Genomic DNA, 10353 nt, shown 5'->3' with positions numbered 1-10353 from the left:
GGCTAGGAAGAAGGCCAGGAACTTCTTCAGACCCTAAGACAAACTGCAAGTATAATGTTTTCCTGAGTGTGTGTAATCATTTATCTGGGTCTTCTCTCACTATTTCAGGCAATGAAGGAATTCACAGAATCACTTAATTATATTTTTTTTAACGCATTTAATATGTACTAATACTACATACTACAAATTTAAACCCTAATATTTCTTGTTTATGGTGTAAAAGTAAGTAAGATCTTTCAGAATGCTTTCCTAAGCTTTTTAGTCACTGATTTGACCTTTTTTTTTCCCTCCCCCCACCAGGAATCTTTAATGACTGGAAAACTCAATGGATCATGTTTTTATAATCTAAGCTATTTTTACGTTGACTGTGCTGTAAACACATGGAGGAGCTGTAAGTAAATGTTCTGTACTGCATGATGAATTGGATTGCTACAGTCTGGAGGAAAGCAAAATAATAATTTCATTTCTGTGGTGATTTGCGTAGCTTGTGGTACAATGCCAGAAAGACTAACGGAAATGCTTATGGATACATGGACTCCATTAATAATATTATGGATTACTGTCCTTCCTTCCATTTATATGGCTCCAATGAATCAATCTCAAGTACTACCAAGTGGATCCAGTACAGGACTAAAAAGGCTAACTGAAGAACAAAGAGTTTTGAACCGTTCCAAGAGAGGCTGGGTTTGGAATCAAATGTTTGTATTAGAAGAATTTTCTGGACCTGAACCAATACTAGTTGGCCGGGTAAGGCAAGATTTGTTTTTTTCTCTGAGTTTGTAAATATATAGCATGTGAAGGTCTTCAGTCATTTGGACTCTTCTAAGACATTAAAATTTGAGGTGTTCTGTTATTCTGAAATTATTATCTACTATCCATACATTGTGCTTTAAATGTACCTCATTTTAAGGATATGGTTTCCTGGTTAGCTAACCTGCTATTTACAACAAAATTACACATATTCCATTTGAAAAAAATACACAAGCATGTACACATCCTTTCTTTAATATCGTTAGTCACCACACTTCACCTCTGTCAGCTGAAGATTTTCATCAAAGCAGCTTCTTGTAATGTGTTCCTATTAATTCAAAATCTGTTCCTATTCATTCATTGAAAAAGGTTGGTACACCTATAGGTCATTTTCTATCTCCAGCCTGATTACACAGAAGTTGTTTATGCTCTGAGAATTTTTAAAAACAAAAACAAAAAGGGAAATGTGGTATATACAGCAAATTACAAGGTACTAGTTTATAGGAAGGTCCTGATATGCACACATATGAAATAACATTATTGCCACAGATTTTGTAATTTACTTTCAAAGTTAGGAAGGTAACACAAGGAAAATTATCATGGTTTTTTTATGTGTCCCAGCTTGCCTGTTGCCTTAAACCTTTGATTGTTGTCATACATTAGCTTATTCTGTAGCTCAGCGTATTAACCCTAGCCAGTGAATCAGCGTTGCATTTTCTCTAAAAAGGAGATCATGGGCCATCTGCATTCATCAAGAATGAATTATCTTTAGAATTATTCTTAGAAAAGAATTATCTGTTCCTAAATGCATGTTTGGCCTAGAGTGAACGGTTATAAATACCTTGATTGTTTATCACTAAAGTTCAGTTCCCTTTGAATAACCAGGTACATTATTGTCATATTACCTGGCTACTGAAATTGAGTAAAAATTCTAGAGAACAGAAATTATGGATATCAGTTAATTCCATGATAGTTTTGGAGATGCTCTGGGTAAATGAATAGCATATAGTATAATATAGGGACTGTCAATAGCTGTATCTATTGTTGAAGAGAACACAGATCAAGTGCACTCCTAAATTTTCCCTAGTGTAACCACTTTCCAGTCGAAACTTAGGGTCAGAAGGTGTAATGAGCTTTATATCCAGTGACTTTTGAGCGCTGTGTTAATTTACATTTATATCAGGTATCATATACCTGTTCTCATTTGTTTTTCTTTGGTTAGTAACATATATCAATTTCAGAGAGATAGCAATAGCAATATGCTTATTCCAGATCTTAAAATATTTTATCCAACCCATTCTTTTTAGAATATTTGGGTCAAGCTTTTAAAATGATTTTGAGTTGTTTTTGGGTAGCTGGGGAGAATCCTGAGTTTGTACTTTGTAGTACTTGGGTTTTCAGGGTGTATCCAAGTCTTAATATTTCTACAATATTAGGGTTTTTTGGTGGATATAATATCCTGACTTGTTCAAGTCATTAGTGAATAGAAGTGGGTGGGTTAAACTAGGCCAAACCAATATAGACATTATCCCATCTTCTGTTGGCATTTTGAATAGAATTAGCTACTCTAAAATGCTGTGACAATCTATTTGTTGAGACTGCTGCATAATTAAAACACTGTATGATATAGATGGAAATGAGCAAAAAGTGAAATTTGCTCCCATAGGGAGAAATCCTTGGTTTATTCATGAAAATGGCTTAAAATATTCTTGTAATTCTTATCTGTATTTTTTCACTCTTTCCAGAAAAATAATCCGTATTTCTGACTTATTTTTCTTTCCTAAGGTTTACGAGTACTATGGGCACTTTCAAACTCTGCTGTAGTCAGTGGGAACAGAGGTACTCCACATCTTTCAGAGCTGCTTTTAATCATTCCTGACCATAAAGCAGCAACTCCCTCAATCCTTCTTCCCAAAACTTAAAGGTGTACAGAATGTCACAAGCAAAATGCTCTGCTTCTCCATGAAGTTGGGCTATGGTTTGTCCTCTGTCACCCTCATTGGTTTCTTACCCATTGCAATTTAAAAATAACCTCCTTTTCAGAACTCACAGTAGATTTGCACTTCTAGTTCCTCCTCACCTCTTTTCTACTTATACTCTTCCTCCAACCTTTCAGTTTTGCCACCTGCCAAAGGACTTGCACACTTGGGGTAGCTCCTTCGTTCTGTGACTTGCTTTATCAACTATTTTTCTGCCCTATGTCTTACCTTGATTTTCTTTTTTTTTTTTGGCCAGACTTTGAATGAAGGGCACTCTGTGAAATGTGATACAGTGAATTAATGTAGAGAGGCTTAATGTTGTGGAGAGATACCAAACATATATGCCACCTATTTGCTGCATTTTCTGGACATAGATGTGCTTTGTGTCATTATAGAGGCAGGGTTGCTTGTATGTGCTTTTTACATGTTCAAAGTACTAGTATAATCCCCAGGTTTATTATTTGACAGTTAATTGCTTCAAAGGGAACATTCTTGAAGCAAATCTAATTATGTAGGGTTTGGTTGCAGTTTTTGTCTCTTTCTACACTACTGTGGAGTGTACGCGGTACTTTTCATAGTCATGTATGATTTGTACAAACACGTAATTAGGTGCTCTAGATAGTAAATACAAAAATAAGTTTTTGCACAAACAAATAATATACACACAAGCAGAATTTGATGTATGTTCTCAAATATACCTTTAAAGCCCACTGAAAATTCAGCTCTTAAGAACTGCTCAGAATAACGTTGATACTTAAATAATGTTTTTCATGCCAGTGGGTGGAAAGGCACTGAGTAGAAGCATTTGATTCTAATGGAATTGAAATATGTATCAGCAAAATAAAACTTAACATTGAGATTAATTATAATAAATATAAACAGAATACAAATCACTTTCTAAATAAAAGCCTGAATATAGACTATGCATTCATTCTGTTATTTAAAAAGATCTCATACCGAAGTTTCTGAAGTACAGAGAAAGTTTAGCAAGACAGGATTTAGAGAGATACGCAATATCTCTTATTAGGCTGCTCAGTTTTTCCAGGAGAAACAGCTTCTAGGCATAAAGATCCTTCTTCAGAATTTTAAGTGTTGCAATACAACTGCACACTCTTCAAAGGTACTTATTCATTGCTGTTCTGCATGAATATAGATTAATAAATGCATTCCCAATGTATTTGCTCTAATAAATGAAAGAATCTGGGGTGAGACTAATAGGAGGATTTAATGTGACTTCTTTCTTAAAGTGTGGTGGTTTTCCTCAATGACTCGAGTAAAGGACAGGAGAAAATCTTTTGCTTTCATTCTTGAACTTCTCAGAATGAGCTTGAACAGTATGCACTTTTAATGTCAATTTTCATCATTATATTCAGTAGGATCAAGCTGAAACAAAGTAAGCAGCTCTATCTGAGTTCACACATCTTTAAAAAAGTGTATGACCACTTATCTCAGGGTGATTTCTGAATTTATGAGATTTCTCTATAAAATGCTACATTCTAGTTTTTCTTTTTTGTCTGTATTAATATTGCATTTATTTTGACACATGGTATTGTGATAAATTCCATATTGTTTTGATCTGTACATGTAGAAATGTATGTATGCATTTTGAGAAACCTACAAAGTAGCCTTTTTCATGTTCGTGTGACATACTTCAAATGAGTTTGGTTTTGTTCACAGCAATACGGTACAGAAAGATAGGTTTACAGATACCCTTTCATACTTCATTTCTTTTTTTTTTTTTTTTCCTTCATCCATAGAAACAGGTACGCACTTTCCAAAGCTACTGCATCTACTTTAGAAGACTCCAAGACTCCATATACTGCATATTGCTGTCAGCAGTTTGCAGGCCTCCCAGTGGCTGACAACCTCATTCAAGTGTGGAGTGATATGTCTTGTGACACTGCATGCTGTCCCTGTGGACATGATTAGTTAGATAGAACTTTTACTTGATATACACTGCGCATTTTCTCAGTCTCCTCTGCATGCATTTACAGCACCATGGCAGATGTGCTGTGAAATCTGTGGTGAGGCAAATGCCACTGTTCTTTCACAAGAGACAGCCGCCGAACTCACAATGAAATAGATAATAGAGTTAAAAAGTATTAGAAAACTAGGTTTTGCGCATATAATTGTAGCTCCTGTTTTATGGAACATGTGTTATTTGTGATCTTATAAATGGGATAGGACCTGGTTTAATGGACATTTTTAAGCAAAAACCTGGGATAGTTCATGTGTTAAGAGTTGTCGTTTGTAAGTACAATGCATGGAGAGAACAAAAGAGAGAGTGAAGGTGACAAATGTTTTTGGTGTGGGGGTTTTTTGTTCTGTTTGTTTGTTTGTTTGTTTTTTAATATTCCCTGACTTACCACTGAATGAATCAGCAGTTAGGTCCAGACACAAAAAACCACTAACAGTCAGTCAGATCGGTGCTGTTTCTGTGATATCACTCCTCTGGCAGTACTCCCCGGTTTCTCCCAGAACCTTCCCCAGACTTTTTTGAATTTACCTTTTTCCAGTCCCAAAGTAGCAATATGTTGCATATTTTGCACACAGTCTCTGTGATGAGGGATTTGTAAAATGAGCTGGCCAGGGAAGACCAGCACCTGTGTCACATGCACAGCTGCTATGTCACGTCTGTGGCATGCTGTTGGTAGAAGAGCTGTGCTAGCTCTTGAGAAGTTGCTCTGAAAAGCCTGGACAGGGGAGGAAACAAATCAGACTGAGTTACTGAGGCTCAGAAAGAATGTGGCCAGGTCAACTCTTTAGTGCATTGGAGTCTCAAGTAGACATTTTTTTATCTGTGACTGTGGAGTTTCTCTTCCTTGCTTCTGAGTTACATGGTATGTGTCTTTTCACTCTGTTAAATGTAGATTTTTTTGTATGGCTTGCAGGATGAGGGAGCTAGGCAACTTTTGCTTTTTAGAGCAATGGAGATTTTTCCCTCGATGTATGGGGCTTAGGTTCAGGCCTTTAGAGGAGAAACAATTTTCCTGTAGGAGGAGCAGTAGAGAGGCATCATGTTTTCACAGTTAAGTGCTTCAGGCTGCGCTACTGTAAAAACCGAACCTGGAAATGCAGAGAGCACTTATAAATAGCTTCAAGCTGTATGTTCTATATTAGACATGCTTTACGCAATCTTTGATTTCATTGCCAACATACATTTTATCTCTTAACAAGGAAATGGTAAAATCTTACTTGTTTAAAATTATAAATAGTTCTGTTGAACTACAAGTGATACATATATGCAAAGTAAACAAGGTTTTAATTAAACAAGTTATTTCCATATGTTTTCCTTTTTATTCCTGCATTGAGCTTGTGATTATAATGGCTGCCTGAAAATACTGTTGTGCTCAAGTGATACAAACCAGAAATGTATATAACTGAGGCTCTCATTAGTTTAGGGGTGAATTACATGCTGTTTCCCTGAATGGAAGAAATCATTGTGAAATATAGGTGTAGTATCCCTAGCATATTTTCCTTTTTATTCCTGCATTGAGCTTGTGATTATAATGGCTGCCTGAAAATACTGTTGTGCTCAAGTGATACAAACCAGAAATGTATATAACTGAGGCTCTCATTAGTTTAGGGGTGAATTACATGCTGTTTCCCTGAATGGAAGAAATCATTGTGAAATATAGGTGTAGTATAGCCCTAGCATAGGTTTCATAGGGTATAACATGGTCCTACCTTAATGCAGTGTTAAAATTTTCACAGTTACAGCAACAGAAATCAGAACACCATACCATATAGATTCTCCTCTTTTCCTTCTAATATACACTTGTATGTTCTGCTATCTATGATTTAAATGCATGCCATAAAATATTCAATATCTGAAATGTTGCAAAGTCAACATTGCTTTCTGAGCCCTAGATTTTTGTTGTTGTTTTGCAACCATAATTATAAACTAATTTTCCTACTTATGTTTAATAAACTCCCAGAAGCTGAAATGTATAATTTATTTTTCTACTGTATTCTTTATGGAAAATACTAATTCCCCCTGCCCTTTCTTTGTGTGCTTCTGAAGGAGAAGAGATGACTGTATACTTCATAGAATGCTCCAGTTTACATGGTCTACATCAGCTTAGTAAGCAGGAGTATAAGTAGCTCTGAGAAAAACCCTTCTTAATTAAATATTGCTGTAAAGACAATGAATATAGTAGACATTTTACAGAAGCCTGATAAAAGTAGTGGTTTTTAAACAAATATTCCTGAGTCTGCACAAATGTCATTTGTTTCTTTTTAACTAAGTACAAGTTCCAAGAAATTTCTTCTTGGAACGTATAAATTTAAACAAGGACAATTTGACTGAAGTGAGCCAACAGTGTCTGCATTTTCTAATACAGTGTAAAAATTTTACTGATTTCTCTTAGAGTTAACAAACAGGATGTATCTTCAGACTCTAAAATCTCATTTCTGTATATTTCTGGGAGTATCACTGGGTAAGGTTGGACACTTTCATGCTTCCTCATCTCCAGTCTGGAGGCATGATATAAACACAATTTAAGTAGAGTCACAACTTAAAACACTTGTATGTCAGCTAATACAACTGGACTGGTAATAACTTCAAAGAGGCATTTCATCATATGCCTGCTCTATTTCTGCCTCACGCTATTAAAGCAATAGAGTAAAAAAGTGGCACATGCCAGTATGGGCCACTAATGTGGAAAGCACTCAAAGGAATGCATTATAATGTCAAGTTACTCATGAATCCTGCATAGTAAAGGGTCAACCTGTAAAACACCAGGCACCTTCTGAGCCGTCTGTATTTTCTTTACTAAAGTGGGAACACCTCTGTAATGTGATTTGCATCTTAAATTTCAGACTTCATAGACAATAAGTGTATAATAACTTCAAAGAGTTGGGTTGGGTTTTTTGTTGGGCTTTTTTTGTTTGGTTGGTTGTTGGATTTTTCCTTAAAAAAGAATGGTATATATGGTGGACATGATTACACTGTGTGTACTTAGGCATTCGGATCCCCTGATGTTACTTTAACATTATTCGCTTAAATTTCCTTGTATTTTTCTAAAGCCACAAAGATTTCTAATCTTCTGAAAAAAAGTAGCTAACATTGAGAATTTTTTTTGTTTGTGAAGAATTAGAAGCTTGTGTACTTTTGTTCAATATATTGATCTAAACACTTTATCTTTCTCTCAATGAATTGAAATGTTTTCCAAGTATGCATGCAAAATGCTGAAGTGACAGTATGAAAAATTAAGTAGAGCCTTCCACATGATATTCTGCAGATGCCCTATGATTGTTTAGTCTTTCCAACATTGCTTTAGTAAATGGTTTTCAATTTCTACCTGTAGGGCCCACCTCTGGTGCTGTCAGGATGCTTCAGTTCCAGTTGTCAATTTAACTACCAATTAGTGCCAATTGTGATGGTGGTTTTTTGCTAAAAGTCTGTCCTTTCTGAACTTGACAAACATATTTCCTATAGGCCACTGAAAAGCTATATCAGATACTAGTGACTTCTCAAAACTGACAGAACATGTTGCCTTCCAACCAGTAAAGTGAAAGGGTGTATTTATTGTTTTCAGGTCCTTATGTGATGTTCCTCAATTTGCCAAGGATCCATGTAATAAAAACCATAAAAATAATTTTGCATTAAAATGAGAAATACTTTGGTGTCTGCAGGCTTCCAGTAAGAGCTCTGGAGCTGAAGTGGGTGGTACCTCATGAACCGAATTACCTCTGAGAAAGGTTGGCTTTTTAGCTGGTGGACAGCTCTGTATTTTTAGGATGTAATAAATATGCATTCACAGTAATCACAAGAAAAATTAGTTTGCATGTGAAAATAATGGGAAAGAGTTTGCATAAATTTTGTTTCTTGAAAGTTCTGTTTTAAAAGTTGGGTTTTTTTCCTACTTTAGTAAAGTGAGAAGAAGAAGGAAGGCATAACATAGTGTTGTGCAACAGACCAAGGATGTCACAGCTGAGGGTCTTTTGTTTTTTGGTGGGTTTTTTTTTGGACAAAGCCAGGGATGTTGGTGCTGTGAAATTTAATCTGGATGTGAAGCAGTCAGCTTCATTTCAGAAATAATTTGCTGCAATAGTATTTTTGGTAGTGTTTAAAGATAACTATTATTTGAAAACAATGTGTGGGGCATGTGGCATTGAAAATAAATGTAGATAATTTTCCTGAAGATATTTAAGCAAATATTTATATATTTGAGTAGCCTCTTGGTGATCCCTCAGGAACACCTGTAGTGACATAGAGTAATATGTAACTTTCCTTTTTCCTGAGGACTCTCTGTTAGTGTAAAGATTGCCCTTCCATAATTTCTTTCGAAGCCTTTATTTTACAGCCGTCATGCCAGCAGCTAAGAAAAAGTCAGTGTAGCTCTCCCTGGAGACTATCAATGCCATTCCTGAATTAACCAGAGGAATCATTAGGAGCAACATAAGAAATCCCTTTTCTTGTTTCAGGTTACTGCTCAGTAACTGTTACGCACCCAGCCCCTGGTGAATAGAAGCAAAGCTGAGGGTTTGTGTTTAAACTTGATGTGCTGCGCGTTGCTGTTAGATCGCCTCAATGAGGGGGAATGTAGTGAAATAAAAGACTGACTCACAGGGGATCACTGGAGGCAAGGAGCCCAGTTGTAGGTAGAACCAGCAAAAAATATTTCTTAGCAGTTCAGAGTGCCCTAGTCATCTGCTGGTCTAAATCCAGAAACCATATTATCTAATTTTCTTTTCCCTTGCTGAGAGAACTGCTTACATACAATAGGGGTATTGTTACCAAGTGAGAAAAGGTGAATTTTAGTATATGCAGAACCGGTGGTGGGCATCCAGATGTGAAGTACACAGAGGATAGAGGAATTGAACCAAACCGTAACTCTTCTATCACATTATTTTCTAAGGTCATCAAGCTACAAGCATCATTAAGAGCTATGACATGTTATACACCCAACCTAAGAAATCAGGATATTAAAATGAATGGAAAAAAACATATTTTTTAATTAATTTGGGATAATCTGCAACATAATTGATGCAACATGATCCTGTATGTTAAAGCATGATGCAAAAGGCTTATAATCTGATATTACTCAATTCAAATAGCTTAATGAATATCTACCATATTTTTACAGAATAAGTTTTCTAAATACAATTACTGACATACTTGGTATTCCCTTTTCACTCCTTTTTTTTTTTTTTAAATTGTCTGCTTTGCAGGCAACCTATTCTCTAATTATTATGCAGTCTAAAGCATTTAATGTAGACCACTGGCACACTTCACAATTCCTATTGTTGTCTTGTCATACAGACAAGAAAATACAATGTCCAGAGGCAAAATGTTTGTGTTTCTTCCTTCATGCAAAATCATCTGAAACAAGACAATGCCAACACAATATTTCAAATTTGTTAGTTTATTTCTGCTAATTAATGGGTCTTGATTATTTTGCTGGATATCCCACACGCCTGTTAGAATATTTGATTAACTGAGAGCAGGTGCTGTTCTAAATATACAAAGATTTTTACTTTTTATTGAGTTTTCGTATGAATAAGCAGAAGTTACTTAAATCATTTAAAGTACATACCAGGATTTTACTTGGCACGAAAAGACTTACAGACTTAATTGAGATTTAAGCCATGGGTTTTTTTTTTAAGGGAATCTCAGCGT

The 10353-nt window shown here is 35.6% G+C and overlaps 1 protein-coding gene across 3 annotated transcripts in view; it reads left to right on the top strand.

The window, feature by feature from the left end:
• The first annotated feature begins 300 nt into the window (after nucleotides 1–300).
• The window catches only part of CDH8 (cadherin 8), a 138885-nt gene continuing 128832 nt past the window's right edge, over nucleotides 301–10353 (top strand). The window contains exons 1-2 of one of the 3 annotated variants that reach the window (XM_019471531.1): nucleotides 307–391; nucleotides 485–747. In XM_019471531.1, coding sequence (XP_019327076.1) covers nucleotides 310–391; nucleotides 485–747 — 345 coding nt within the window. In that variant the 5' untranslated portion in view covers nucleotides 307–309. Of the gene's footprint in view, nucleotides 748–10353 lie in introns of all 3 variants that reach the window. The other 2 variants (XM_009277314.1, XM_019471530.1) reach the window with 2 other exon arrangements.

Source organism: Aptenodytes forsteri, unplaced genomic scaffold, assembly GCF_000699145.1.
Source record: "Aptenodytes forsteri isolate BGI_AS27 unplaced genomic scaffold, ASM69914v1 Scaffold50, whole genome shotgun sequence".
NCBI lineage: Eukaryota > Metazoa > Chordata > Aves > Sphenisciformes > Spheniscidae > Aptenodytes > Aptenodytes forsteri.
This window is presented reverse-complemented; position numbering and strand designations above follow the sequence as displayed.